This window comes from Larus michahellis, chromosome 2 (genome assembly GCF_964199755.1).
Source record: "Larus michahellis chromosome 2, bLarMic1.1, whole genome shotgun sequence".
In the NCBI taxonomy this organism is placed as follows: Eukaryota; Metazoa; Chordata; class Aves; order Charadriiformes; family Laridae; genus Larus; species Larus michahellis.
The window spans coordinates 70,617,164-70,632,351 of record NC_133897.1 but is presented as its reverse complement, the minus strand read 5'-3'; the positions used below and the strand labels follow the sequence as shown (position 1 = coordinate 70,632,351).

General features: G+C 38.5%; 1 protein-coding gene across 13 annotated transcripts in view; it reads left to right on the top strand.

Moving 5' to 3' along the window:
• Window positions 1–15,188, top strand: part of CDKAL1 (CDKAL1 threonylcarbamoyladenosine tRNA methylthiotransferase) — a 424,762-nt gene that overhangs the window by 58,218 nt on the left and 351,356 nt on the right. For all 13 annotated transcript variants that reach the window (XM_074575804.1, XM_074575806.1, XM_074575810.1 and 10 more), the window contains one exon: window positions 13,414–13,498. In XM_074575804.1, the coding sequence (XP_074431905.1) occupies window positions 13,414–13,498 (85 nt within the window). The remainder of the gene's footprint in view (window positions 1–13,413; window positions 13,499–15,188) is intronic.

The window sequence follows — 15,188 nt, the reverse complement described above, 5'->3', positions numbered from 1 at the left end:
AGTGAGGCACTTTCAAAGACAGGAAGCCTTCTGCTCTCCTGCGCTTGCTGGAGAACTCAATGGTTCCATGTTGTTTGTAGCAGGGACTCTCCGATGCATGATCCGTGCTGCGTTGATAGGCTGAATTACCAGCTGTATTTCAATTTAGAAAGATCCTGACTGCTAAGCTGTGCTGATGACCCTAAAGCTGAGACAATAACGTGTATTTCTCTGTCTTGCTGGACATGTCCTGACAAGGTGTCACTTACAGATGACTTCTGTTTTTCTCTCATTACCTAGCGAGGTCTGTTAATGCACTTGTAGGTTATACTGTTTTCTTAGGGTTATTGTTTCAAGGCCAGTTGAAATAGATAAAGACTAGTTACAAACCAATACCGTGTAACTTTATGAACTGAAGGTAGGTAGTCTAGGCTTTCCATGTGGTCATGGACCTTCTGGTGCTCTCGGTTGCCACTGTACCACTTCCCTTGATTTCTAGCAATGTTTTATTCATTTCTATTAGGCCTTGATCATTTGAAATGTTGAAAAGACCAAAGGTGTGGTAACAAAAACGGCTTATGTCTTCTCCTGCTAGAAGTGATCGTTACCCTTTAGCAAAGGGTGGTTATGACCATAAGCATTTTTACCTTCATATATTAGAAGTATTAAAAAAAAGTTGTTGCTTTTGGGGTTTGGCTTTTTCTTTTTTTTTTTTTTTTTTTTCTTCTTCTTGGTTTAAGGTTTACCACTAGGGTTCACCAAAAGCTTTTTAAAAAATGTCAGTATCAAGCAGTTGAGTGGATAATGTGCCAGAATGGGGTGGGTTGTACGACTTGTAGGAACTTGATATGCTATTTTAAAATTCGTCTTTGAAAGCAAAGAAAAGGTAAATTAAGAGAACATGTGCTGAATGAAAACAGCTGTAAAGACTGTGAAGTCATAAGATATAAATGTACAAAGGAAGATAGTGATCATGGGAGATACCAGATTAAACTTCATCCGTCAACATGGAAAAAGGAATTTGCATAAAGATCCCTCTCACAATAGAAAATGTAAAATAAATTGTGGATAACTACAGTTCTTGAAGTGTTGAAAGGAAGAAAGTGAAGTATTTTCAATTTATTGAAAGGAGAAAGGTGAAAATGGCTTCTGAAATATCTTGGATACCTTGAGCTCTGCAGTGAAATGTAGGTTTTTTGTTGTTACTCCTTACCTCGCCTTCAAAGTAGAAGAGTCAAAGGCAAACCCAGCCAAAAGAAAGACACTCCCAGTGTGGAGCCTGAGGCAGGGGAGGAGAAGACAGCCCAAAAAACCTTGACTCCTTATGTCATCGGCCTATGGAGCTCTTCCAGAACATCTCCTGCCTTTTTCTTGAAGTAAATGGAGAATGACTAGACAACACTGTGTGCTCTGAAAGTGCAGTTCACTCTGCTGTAATACATCAACATCACTTCTTTTGACAGTGCTCGATATCTTGAGATATTGCTTCCAAATAAGATGAGAAAATGAATCCTCACACACACCCACCTTCTCTTGTTTGTCAAAATGATTTCCTTTTTATTTTTGGGAGCTGCTGCTCCACCAAATAATACATGCACAGTGCCTCAAACTAGTGTTTGACTGGTTTGTGCTTGATGAAATTGGACCACTCTGGGACTGTAAAGCCACAATTCTCTATGCAAAACTGGCATACTTGAACTTTTGGCACTTGTAAATGTTGTTGAAAGTTTCCAAACAGGCTTGTCTTATTGTATGCAGCTTTATTAGTACTGGAAGAATATCTTCTGTTTGGGTTTTTTTTTGTTGTTTGTTTGTTGATTGGTTGTTTGTTTTTTTTTTTTTTATACAAATGATAGGAACCTAGGAAAACTGGCTTTCTCATGAGAATATTAATTAAAACTTCAATCAAGATTGGGAAGAGATGGCATAGAGAAATCATGTGTGAGGCTGTAACGAGTATCTCTGTATTGGTACAGAAATATTCAACCTTTTTAAGGGACTGCTTTGAGTGTCCAGTGTCTTGTTTTACTTCTGTCCTCATCTGTTCATTTAGTTAGATGCCGTTCGATCCTTCAGTTGCACGGGCGAGTAAAGTGTTGGAGGAACGGTCTGAATGGGTAGTGAGACCACAGAGGGGGCACATAACTGCTGTAGTAGCTGCATGGGCTGGTGGGTCTGTTCAGCCCATCTCTGTTCTTTCACAGTGCATCTTTGCTCTTCTGCCATGAGTAGAGTTCCTTACTATTCTGGATAAATGGGCAGAGAAGTACCACTGCTGCTTTGTCCTGAAGGTTTGGAGACAAAACATAATCGAAACCCGTTGGTGGGATTTTGTGAAGAAGCTCGTGCTGCCAATGGCTGCGCTGTGTCTATTGGTCGTGTGTGTAAAGAGTGAACTTTAATTTCAGACTGTGCTCAGTCTGGAGCTTTCACAAGCGCTAAATTCTGCTGATAGTCTGAACTGGGGATGATGGCTGGGAATTAACCACGGCAAAGGCTTATCTGGCTGCAGGGTATGGTACCTTAAGCCCATATCTCCTGCTTTTCAGAAAACTGATAAAGTAGCAAATAGATGAGGTGTGAAGGTAGTTCTGAGAAAGTCAATAAATAGCCGGAAGCTACAATTTAATAAGTGTTTGGACATATCTGGCTCAAATAGCTTATATATTTTAACTCTTTTAAAAGTGGTAGATGGAACCTAAATCCATATTCCCTGTGGCGTTAGGTATCAGGAGAAATAAGTGGAAGCAAGGCATTTGAAATCAATAAATTGCTTCTAGGTACAACTTAATGCAGACAGAATTTAGAGAAAAAAAGATTGTGAACTAGATATAGGAATAAAATTTAGCTTTAATTTACAGACTACAGCAAACCCCGAATCCTGGCTCTTGTGAAAATAAATGGAGATTTGGAAGTTACGGAAGCGAGGAAGTTTGGTGCCATGGGCCAACTTGTACGAATAGGTGTACTGAAAAAGTAAGAAATCTGTGAAGTAAAGCTGTTTTCCAGATTAACATTGTGCATTTTATGGTCTCATTTAAGGCATTTAATCATCAAAGATCTATTTTATATTACACTTGAAATGAAACAAGGATCCTTCCTCATTTGCTTGGGAATTTTGCTGTACATGAGAATCTTCTACTTTGCTGCTTTGAGCTTCCTTTTGTTGGACCTGTGGCTTGCAGAGATTAGAAGTGTGAGAGGCTTCATCAAGTAGGTAATTCAAGTGATGCCATTGCGTTTTATAAAGGCCTTTGGTTTCTGTCTGCTGCGCCTAGCCTGGCAAGTTGTTACCTGGGTGCATGATAGGTATGAAGCAATCCTCAATTTATATTTTCTTCTTTCTCCTTCCTAGACATAGTGAGGGAAAGCTGTTAACATTTCATTAGCTCTGCAGATAGAAGCATTTGTTTAAGTGAGGCTTGTCAGAGCGTTACACCTAAGGGATATTAAAATGATCTTCCTGGGGCAGATTACAGTCAATCTTTCTTGATTCTGAAATATTTATTACTGTTTACAGCAAATTCATATGGAATCATATGACGTGTACAGAAAACCATAAAATTTTCATTTTCCTTCACCTGTGGCTTTGCTGCCTGTATATGAAATTAGCTGCTTATGCTCGACTACAGTGGTTTTTGTACCTTAAAAAACATCACAGTATGTGATATTTCCAAATAAATAGTTTAGACAGCACTTCTGACTTGCATTTTGTGTCTTGCAGGTTTCAACATCATCCACCAGTTTTACTTAGATTTTACCAGTTGTTTAGAAACTCTGATCTGTAAAACATAATCAAATCCTCTTCATCACTCTTACTTAGTAAACGTTCTTCTGAGACCACAGGTAAAGCAAGTGGAGATTTCTAAAATGTTGTACCAGAAAATATGAATGCAGTTGTTTTTCGGTGAGCCCCATGAAAGCTAGAGATTCTTTCGGAGCTTACATGTCAGCTGTCATCCTTCTAAGGCATGCGGTAGATGCTCCAAGACAGTTGGTAACACATCTGCAAGAGTTGTGTTATTGAGCACTCATGGGGAGTTAGTAGAACTATTGTAATCTGGTTTTGTTTTGGGGTGTTTTGTTTGTTTGTTTGTTTTTTACCTTGTCCCGTAGAAAATACTCAGTTTAATGTGCTGTTCAGTGTTTTCTGTTGATTTGCTATGCTACTGAAGTTACTGAAGAGCTGTTTTTTGGGGATGCCGTAAAACTTGATGTCAAAAAGTTATTGGATATCACTGATATGGCCTGTAAATAATGTAGACTGAAATAGCTTGTGCATATGAGTCTAGGCAGTGGCTTTGTGTTGAAGAACAGACCTGAAGTCAGGGACAACGTGGTGAAGATCTTGTCTTATTTGTGTAGACATCCTGTCTGGCTTGATCAAGTTATAGAAACTCTGAAACTACTTGTCTACATTTATAAGATGAAAAGGAATTGGTGTAGGGCTGGGTGCATATTTAATATGTGGGTGTTGAAGGTAAATCAGTTAATATTTGCGATGTGTTTTGAAACTTTAGTTGCATGGTATTATGCAAGATTTCTTTTGTTGATGGTTGACTTCAGACTGTTAGTGACTCAGGTAGAAGTAATCAGTCTGTATTTGCTCATTTGAATAACTTGTGTTTTGTATGTGTAGCTGTATGTAGAGAGTACAAAGAGACAAAAAAGCACTGAATCATACTGTGTGTGTTATTTGTGGATGACCAAGCAGGCTTAAGACTTAGAGGAGGAGTTGTTCCTGGGATTTTTCCAAATTCTGTCAACAAAACAAATTTTACCCGCATTAATCATCAGAATGAGTCATTGGAGTTACTTGTATGTCATTGTAGCGTGGCCTGGCTAAAACAGGCTACTTGACCTTGTTTCTGATGTAGTGGGACTTTCCCAGCGAGATTGATAAATCACTCAATAGTACTCTTCATATTGAAATTATTAACACTGATCATTAAGTTAAGTGAGGTGAAAGGAGCAGTTGGTTCTCGGAATGCATTGAGATTGTGCTTGTGCTCAAGAGCAGGATGAAATGCCCACCTTAGAGCACCATGCTATGGTACCTGCATCTGCTGGTGCCCAGGATAATTCGGGTGCCTTAACATTAGGTGGTACTGGTCTGATCAGACCCTGGCCATGCTCAGGCTTTCTGCCAACACACCTCTTAGCTAGCAATGAGATTTCTCCGATCTTGTTTTGTGCAAGGAATAGTTGTGTGATCCACTCTTCTCAAAGTAGTGAAGTCTTTATTTTGAAGGAATGAGCTAAAATTCAGGCTGCTTTTTCCACCTTTGGCATATAACACCGTGTGCAGAGAGACCTTTTGACTATTGGGTATCAACAAAGAGCCACAAGAAAAAGTTAGATTATAAACTCATGTCATGTTGTAAGAAGCTTTGTTTGGCTTCATGGTCATGGATGGGGTACCTTTCCTTTAAGGTGTCTGTCTCGGAGCCGTTTGACAAGAAAAGTGGAAATGTAGAATGTAGAATAAAATCCAGCACAAATTCAAATGTTTATGGCACACAGCACTGCTCCCAGAGTTGAAGATGGACGTAACTGAGCTATGTATTTTGTTCTGATCAACAAAGATAGCAAGCAGATAAGGTGTGGAAATGATCGGTGCCTTTCTTGATTGGGAGAAGGATGAGATGTTCAATGGCTGCAGATGTCGTGGTAGCTGTGGGCTTAGGAAAGTTAACATTCAAATGGGGAAAAAATTGAAAGGAAATTAATGAAATGACCTATGGGTACTGCAATTCTACAATGTAATTACCTGCTGCTTTCAAAAAGAAACATTTCTAGGTTTAGCTTCTTTAAACATAATTTTTTTTTTACAACCTCAAGTATCCTTAGGTGCCTTAATGCATGGAAAATTTAGTGAGTTAGAGAAGGTGGACGAAAACAGCAAAGTAACTGTCGATTCCTGTTGCCTGGGCTGGGTAAACAGGCAGAAAATCAGCTGGACGTTGCAGGAGTTGAAATTAAAGTTATAATCTGATTGGACTCTTGACATTGTTACAAGGTAAACCTTTAAAGTATACTTCATTCTCTTGTTTGCGATTTTGTGCAGCTTAGATGTCACCAAGGTTGGATGTGCTAAAGCCTCCCTACCCAGCTCCGTGTGTCTGGGTGCTGCAGTGCAGACCCTGGGCTGCTCCAAGCTGGAGGAGCCTCTAAATCTGACTTAAGCGTGTAGAAAGTGGGAGAAAAAGGTGGCTTACTCCAAGGATCGGCTAGGACCCAGGCTGCAGCCTGTGCTGTGTCTAGAGCAGGGATGGAAGGTATTTAGAGAATGGATTACTCGCTTCAGAATCCCTGTGTAAATAAGACTGTGTGCTACTGATGGTCGCGCAGTAGAAGGGGAATGTAAAGTTTATCATAGTTGATGTTTCGATACAAAATTTGTTCTTTCATGTGCCTTTTCTGTGCTGTGTCCTGTGTTCAGTATGCCAGGCCAAGCCTGAAGGATTCTGTTGACATGCACGCTCTGAAATACACATTATTTTGTCTATGCTATTTATAAATATATTATTGTTAGTTCAAGTGTTCAGCTATAGTATTTTTTCAAGTTCTCGTTAAAAGATATCTTCTGACTAACCTCAAAGTTGCCCTTAGTTTTAGTGATAACAGCAGAATCCATAAGCTGTTCTGCTGGCCCTGGCCAACTCCAGCCACAAACTTACTATATTTTGAAGGAGTTTGTTTGGAGGGAGCGATAAAGCAAGGTTCCTGGTCATGAACAGGTTGAACGGGACACCATCTGGTAGTTCAGTAGTTTTTCCTAGTAGCTGCACGCTACCACCTAAACAGCTGAAAAGAGCGAGGTGTGTTACAGTACACTTCTTATTTGGGAATGGGCTTTCAGAGGTGACTGGAAGCGTAACGGTATTTTTTTAGAAACATCACAGACAGACCTGAAAGTATGCATGAGTAAAGAAAATTGTGGTTTTGGTCTATCATACTGAAATGAAGAGAGGCAAGGATTTAACAGGTAGTATTTTAAATCCAGTAAATAGTGTTATTGGTTTTCATTTTTTTTTCCCCTCCCCTTAGTTGATCTAGCTAGACATTATGTATTCAAACCTGTGCAGTTCCTACTCATTTGATGTCTTCAGTGAACAGTCCCTGTGCTCCTCTCTTTTGGTACTGGGCAGAGAGAAATGTCCTTTGGTAGCAGACACAGCATCCTGATTTGCAATGCTTTATAAATCCTGTCTGTAGTCCAGCAGTAGCTGCTGTTGAGATGTCTACCCACTCAAGAATGAATTTGTTAAAAATATTCAACTTCTTAAAACCATGAGAAAATGGAGAAGCTTACTTGCGCAATTAGCTCAGTAATGGAAATGTTAATGGAGAATAAAAATAGCAACTTTGCATATTTGCAGTTTAAATTAGGGCAAGAGGCGTGATGGAAGAACTATTTTTCTAATGAAGACCTGTCCGCATTACCTGATTTGATAAGCAGCCTGTCTTTCCTTGTGGAGCTTTAAATAACATATTCACAGGGTGAACCAAGTTGTTATATTTTCATTAATGGGGAAGTAATTTGTTATGACCAGAGTATCTCAGAAATAAAATGAGAAAACAGAAGTCGTGTTGCAATCAAGTTGACCCTTTTGTATTTTCATCCTAATACTGCTGATAAGAGACGAGGGGGGCTGTTTTGAAAGACATTTGCAATCTGCAAAGTTGAGTACTTTGAGTGTGGATTTTAAGTGTTTTGTATCATTGGTAAATGCATAGTAGGTCTTCGTGGTTGGGAACTGATAAATGTGGCTCTGAGATTTCAAACAAATGCCGTCTGGAAGTTCATGATAACTTGTGGTTTTGATTTGTAGTTGCCGTTGAGGGAGCAGACGAAGGGAAAGTGCTTGTTTGTTTGGAATCTTTTCTGTAAGACAGAATCATAGAATGGTTTGGGTTGGAAGGGTTATATGAAAGTTGATAACGATATCTGATACGAAATATTGAGAGTTAACAAATGGTAACTAAGTATTTTGTGTGCCAAGAAAAGGTCTGGAAAGCAAAAAGCAAAAAAAAAAAAAATTGCATTCTCCTGTTCTTCTCAACCTTTTGTATTTTTCCTCTCTTGAGCAAACCCTATTGTCTAGAAACAAATAACTGAACTTCATGTCCCCAGAGGAAGATGTACCTTCCTTCTGCGCTGATGACTTGCAGCATTTCTGAACTAATATTTATGAAAGAGATTCTTTCTCAACACTTGCTGAGGTCCCTCAATGCCCAGTGGCCCAAGAAATCATTAAATTAACCAGCACCTAATTTCAGTAACCCAGGGCGTAAGAATTGTGTTTCTGTGACACAGGGATGTTGAAAGAAAATAAGAAGTTTGGTAACTTTTTTCCAGTCAAGATGCTGGATGACTCTTGTAATTAGCCGTGAGATGTCCTCACGCATAGATTTTTGTGTCTTTTAGGGGGAGATGATTCACATGGAGTCCAGTTGTGAGCACATGCTCCAGATACATAACTTGGGTGTTACTGCATCTGGCTTCAGAGCATAAAATGCCAAGCAGGGGATTGAGGGAAGGGGGCAGAGCTGTTTTGGCAGTGAGAATGCACAGGACAGAGCATTACAGAGGAGGTTCATAAATGGGAACTGAGGCTAGAATACAGCACATGAAAACAAGAGAACCTGGAGGTGTATCTGCTCTGAAAGAGAGTTAGAAGTAAAGGAAAATCATAAAGGGCAAGAAGGAAAACTCACAGAGGACAAGGAGAGCTGGAGGAAAAGGCCATGGAAGAATCTTCTGTGATTGTAGGCAAAGATCTTTCAGATTGAAGTTATACAGATTGATGTACAGGATTTAAAAGGATGTCATGCAAATTGAGTCATGCTTTTTGAGCAATCAGCGCTGAGCAAATTTGGTAGGAGTTTCAGTGCAGAGAGGAGTGATGTGCTGAAGAAAGTAAAGAAGAGCTATTCTTGTAGGGCTTCACTGTCTGTGTTTCTTCTCCTTCAGTGCTTTGTGTGTGTTTTGATTTTTCAAGGAGATGTGGTTTGGGGAGGACTGGAAGAAAACAAAGTTTTGGAAAAAGAATTGAAGGAAAAAAGACTTAAGTTAAAACACCAGGACAAAACCAAGTCAATTGTTTAATTTTCAACTGATAGTATTACTACAGTCTTCTTAAGATGTTCTGCTGATTTATGATTTCTAAAATGATAACAAACCCAAAAATGCGAGTTAGAAAAGAATTGTAAATATTGTTTTCCTCTGTAGGTATACTGATGTTTCAGACTCTTGCCATTTTATCCTCTTAGTATTGCTTAATGCAGCCAATTCATGTTTTCCAGAGCTTCCCAATTAAGTTAAGTGTTCAGAAGTTTCCATGACCTTTAGGTTTCTTTGTACTCTATGTTGTTTTGCAGAGAGTGTGATAGACTTTGTGGTTTACTTCCAGTGTAGCCGTTCTTTTATGGAAAAGATGTCACAATGAAAAAAGGCCATGTTTTTGAGTTGTGTTTCTGAGCATTTAATACAGTGCTGATTTGGCATAACTTTTTTCTAAAAATGTCTTAACATACAGGAAACTGTATAAGTAGTTCATCCAAACATGGTCAGCAGCAAAAATATAATTTAAAAAGTATCATTAGGCTGAATATATGGAAAAAACAAGTTGAAGAAAGAGGATCCCCTTAGTGAAGTTTGTTGCAGGATATAGAAAAGGGCACCTGTATCTCATATTCACTACCGTAATTGATGTTTATTTTGCTTATGGTTCTTGCTTCAGTTCTGCCTGCCGCAGTATGTATGACTTGCTGGAAACCCTTCTGAAAAGGTTAGATTGTCCTCTTCAGTCAGATCTGTGAGAGTTCCCAAACACAAGCCTCTGTTCTGCACTGAAATTTTGGAGGTTTCTCCATCACCTTACGGCCAAATGGAGGTTTCTGAGGATGATCGGCATCAACCTGCTGAATGAACGAATCCCAGCTTCACTGTGACCGTACAGGGTGGAGGCTGGAGTTGGAAAAGGTGGCAGGTGGAGACCTTCCAAGGAAGGGTACACGGGCTGCCGCGTAGGCATAGCGCTACATTCATAATGCCGTTTACCATCCAGATCTGAATACTTCAAGCTTCCTGGAGTATAAACAGAGAAACCTCAGGACTGTCTTTCCCTGCCCATGTAGGCATGTACTTAGAAGCCTGTGAGCTTATTTGTCAGGGCTGTTCTGGTCTTCTTTGGTCACACACTGAACGCTAGCAACTAGTCATGTAGAATGCTGATTAATATACATATATATATAGCTGTGTATACGTATAGCCAGTCCCTCTAATCCCCGTGCCCAGAATAAAGAACCTTTACCCCCGGAGTTGCTTAATATTTAGTAATTGTGAAGCCTCAAGGTCTTGTTTATATGTGCCAACTCTGATCTGGTGTTTTGGTCTGTGTTTGTTTCCGCATGTCCGTCGAGGCCTTGCATTTAGCCTAAGCGCATCAAAAGTTCTGAAAGCAAAATATGACCACTGACAAGTTGCCCCCGCAATGTTGTAAATGCGCATGTTTTCCTGCAACCTGATACAAAAATGCCCTGTTGGTGAATAAGGTTTTTTTTTTTTAAACTGCAGTTTGCTTGAGAAAATACAGTAAATCACAGTGAATCTACACTAGTACATGTAATTCTTTTACGTATGAACAGTGCAGTAAAGAACTAGGAAAATTCAGCTATCATTTTGAAGAGTTGTAGTGTGAACTCTTATTAAGAAATACACATAACTCATAAATGTGTGTGTATATTTATATATATGCATAATCAAAACTTGTATGTAAACATAGAATGAGAGTTAATATGAAAAAGGATTAAAAATAAATACAGAAATAGAACAACTAAATATGATAAAATAATACGTTGATGTAAGGAGAGGACAAGCCTCTGCTACACTTCTCTTTTTCTTAGCTGCTTTTTAGATGTATACCTTAATGAGACTCCTTTTCCCGAAACTGCTCAGAAGGTTCTGTTCTGCAGAAGCTTTTATTCTGCACCTTCTGTTCTGCAGAGGGTGAAACTTGTGAGGGAACGAATTTGAGCGTATTTGGGAGACTTTTTTTTTCTCTGTGTAAAATATGTGCAAGTGTTGCAGTCGTCTGTCGGACTCCCAGTCAAGGAGCTAATATATTAATAGCCCGGAATCCAAATTGCTGTGTGAAATGATTCCTGTTGGGTTGGTGTGTAAGGTCTTTCTGAACTTGTGTGCATTAGTTTTTCCAGTGCTGTTTGGAAGAAAGGGATTTTATTTTAGCTTTAGGGGAGAAGTATTGTCACAGTGAGGCTCCCTCCTCCTTCATGTGTGGAAAACCATGGTACAAGGTGGAACTGAAACCAAGCCCAGAACTGGTGTTCTCTGCGTTAGGGCATCTCTCCTCTGAATGAAGACATCTGGTGAAAGTTGTTACTCTCTACAGTGATGTATGGCTGCTGCTGAAACTCCTGTCTGTTAAATGTATTCCCAGCTTTCTGTCTGACTTACAGAGTGGGCCTCTTGTTATTTAGTCCCCCCTCAATTCTCAGGTGGGCGTGTGATGGGTGTGAAGCTGAATTTATAAACATTTTAGACTGCTGAAAAGAATAAGAAATAAAACGTTTTGGCAGTGGTATTGGAAAACTGCTTTAAAAATGTGTTTGTTTTCATACTTGGTGAATTTGACTAGGCCAAGAGCTCACCCTTTTTCTGATTTTGAAATTTCTTTGCTTTTCTGTACATCATTCCCAATCAATTTTTTACCTACAATTATCTTTCTAACTGTAATAGTACGTTCATTAGTCTGAAACCGTTGTTTTCATGCAGCCTGAGTTAGAGGAGGGATTCCTTGCCTTGTTCCGTTTTTGTTTTGACTTCTGTATAGATTAAAATGGAACTTCATCATCTTTTCCTGTCAAGACAGGGTCAGATCTCGGTACGTTCATTTTATGTTTAAAATTGCTAGAGGTCTGAATGTTATTTTTGATGGCTCCTTGGTAGCCTTTCCTTGTCACGGAAGAGGCTGGTGTTTGATCCACGTTATCGGTGTAATCTTTATCAACAAAGATTAGAAACCTTCTGAATGTTTTCTCTTATTTAACATAAGTATGTCATTTGGTTGCTATTTTCTGTTATTTTCATTTTAGCTGCTTCCTAGCTTAAGTGACTAATAATTAATTGGAAAGGATCATTTCTTTGGAGAAAATGGCAGTGAGACAGAAGGAAAGATTTTTCACTTTTAGGATTTAGTCATAAGTATGTGTATGGGGGAAAAAGATATTCACGCCTGTGTGGATATATTCATGATGAGTGCATATGTAAACATGCTGAAATCTTTGCAAGCTTTCTTCTGCTTTAGTAGTATGTCAATTCAAATAAAGCAGCCTAAAAATCATGTTTTAGCTCTATTCTTTGTTCATTGGTTTATGTTATTTAAAGATACCTCATTCAATACTTCAATACTCAGGATGTACTGAATAGTAGCACGACTGACACAAATTTTCGTATCCAAACTGACACAAACTATTCTGATGAATGCTAGAGCACTTGGATATTTGAGATGGATTATCTTCGTTCTTTTGTTTGAAAAGAGAAGCTCTAACTTCACAAGAAAAATAACTATGTTAGTAATTCTGTACTATAGGTTATGTTTTACAGGATTAGAGTTTATATATGTGCTTCCACAGATAATTCTGGGATTCAGTTCTGTTAATGCATTTAGACATCAATAGGTTGTGAACATACAGAAAGGTTTGGGTCTTGAAGAAAATCGTATGCTTATCTGAATGGAGGCAGATATTCCTTATATGAATATCTTTTGTTGAAAATTGCTGAACTATAATTATACCATAACTAATACATAATCTGAACTAGAAATATGCATGTTTCTTGCCAAACTAGCTACACTGACTTTTCTCTTATACGTGTTTTATAATTCTGATTTTTCTGTTCTGTTGTACTGATTCACAGCAGAGCTGAAGCAAGCATTTTGTTTTGGTAGTAAAACCTGCTTTTATTGGCCACCTAATTAATTTAAAAAGCACCTTTATGCATTTTGGTGATCTTTTTGCCTTTGTGTAGGCCAGATTTTTCTAGGGAGTATGCTTTTTTGGGAGTAGCAACCGTTTTTCTTACCTTTGTTTTCCACGACGTCCAACCTGTTCATTCTTCCTTTGCGGGGGTGGCGGGGGGGGGAAGAGGGATTACAATGGAAATGCTGGTGTGTGTGTTTGTTTTGGGGTTTTTTTAGGTTTTTTTCCCCCTAAAACACAAAACAATGAACAAACAAAAAAATGCTTCCAATAATGTAATTGTTTTAAATGTTGAGTATAAAGTCATTTTGCAAATAGTCAATTTATTGATAATGGCTAAGCTTGGTCTTTTTTTTCTTTTCTATCCTATAAAGCAGGATTTGACGGGTTGGATAATTCTTAACACAGATTTGTATCTTTGTCTTCTAGACAACTCTGCTGAAGCAGATTTATGGTTGCTGAACAGTTGTACAGTAAAAAATCCTGCTGAGGACCACTTCAGAAACTCAATCAAGTAAGTTGTTTCCCTAAAAAGATACTTAATTATCAATGAATATTGCATATTTTCATTTTAAAAGCTTTGCATTTTCAATCTAGAAGTAATTTTGGGTTTTAAAGCAAGTGTGCTGAGTTTGAGCATTACAATGATGAATTCTCTAGAATAGGTTTGTAAGGTGCAGTGTATTTTTTTTTTATTAGCTTTGACTTGCAAGTGATTATCAGTATACTTATTTAGGAGATCTGTTGACTTATTTAGATGTGGCTTCCATATAATTTTTTAAGACAATATTATAATATTCTTCTGAAGAGTTGAATATTTGTTTTTTCAAAAGTGTGAATTGTTAGGCTGTTTCTTTCTTCCTCTACTTAAATTTTACATAATCAGGCCCTTCTAATTAAAAGGGTATCAGGTACATACTTAAAAGTAATTATTTCACTGCACACTTTCTTAAAAGGTGAACTCATTAGCCTGTAATAGAAGTCTTGTGAAGAATGTGTTTTATTTCTTGGTAACATTTTGATGATGTTGAAAAATATGACATGGTAGGGACTTCTGCCTCTGACTTCTCCAGAAGTATAGTTTTGATGAGAATAACTGGAAAACCTGTACACTTACAGCTGTCATTGCCCAGTATAAATAAATATTCTGGTATGTTTCTTGTAGATTTTACATTTAGTAAACAAGTGTGGCTATTTACGCAGTCGTTTGTTTATGTGGTGCACTGGGGATGAACTGTTTGTTGAAATCTGTTTTGATTAGAAAAACACAGTTCTTAGTAAGCAGTTGGCATGTTCAGGAAGGTAGAGAGGAGGGAGAAGATGGATATAAATTATGCGCTTGCAGTGCTGGAGTTACTAATGGCGTCCTGGGGCCAAAACCTGGAACAGAAACAGTTTGCCTGTAGTAGGTAGCACAGCAGAAGCTTCCTCCACCCCTCCGAGGGCTTCACTTGCTGGCTGCTGGTGTTGCATTTGGTTATGTTGCCAAAAAAAATTTTAAAAAATTAAGAAGCTGTTCCCAGCATACTTCCAGTTAGTGTGTGTTGGCCAACAGAACTGATGACAAGATCTTTTCCAGTTCAGTTGTGGCCATCTCTCTGTTTTACTAATCCTATGCCAGAATTGATGTGGTATGGTGTGTGTCCTTTAACCAGGAGAATGGAGTTGGTTGAGAAAGAGGGTCTAACTAAAAGCAAATGACCAAAAATATTTCTTTGAACTTCGTGTTTCTGTTGCTGCTCTAATAATGAGCCTGGTGTTATTTGAAGTCTCGGTTTATTCCTCTTTTTCCTTACATCTTCCTATACTCTTTCTGTTCTGACACATGGATACTCTTATTGTTCTCCATTTCTTCTCTTTGGTGAGAGTCACGCCTTTCCTGTAGCGTGCATCATTTGTTCTCTACTTTCAGATCCTAGCAGTGCCTAATTATGGAGAAAGACAACTTTTGTTGCTGTTTCTGACCATTTTTTATAATGTTCATTAAATATAGGGGAGAGAACCGTATGTGGGTGCTTTTTCATGGGACTTGGAGCTGAAAGATTAGATGTCCTCCTGCTCAGAAAAGAGCAACTATTACTGTATTTGGGTTTTACAATAGTGCGACAAACCCAACGCATGAAGTTTGGGTGATACAAAACTAACTGCCATTCTGTCCTATCATAACAGCTTGTTATGGAGATCTTTGTTTTTCTCAGTTGAGT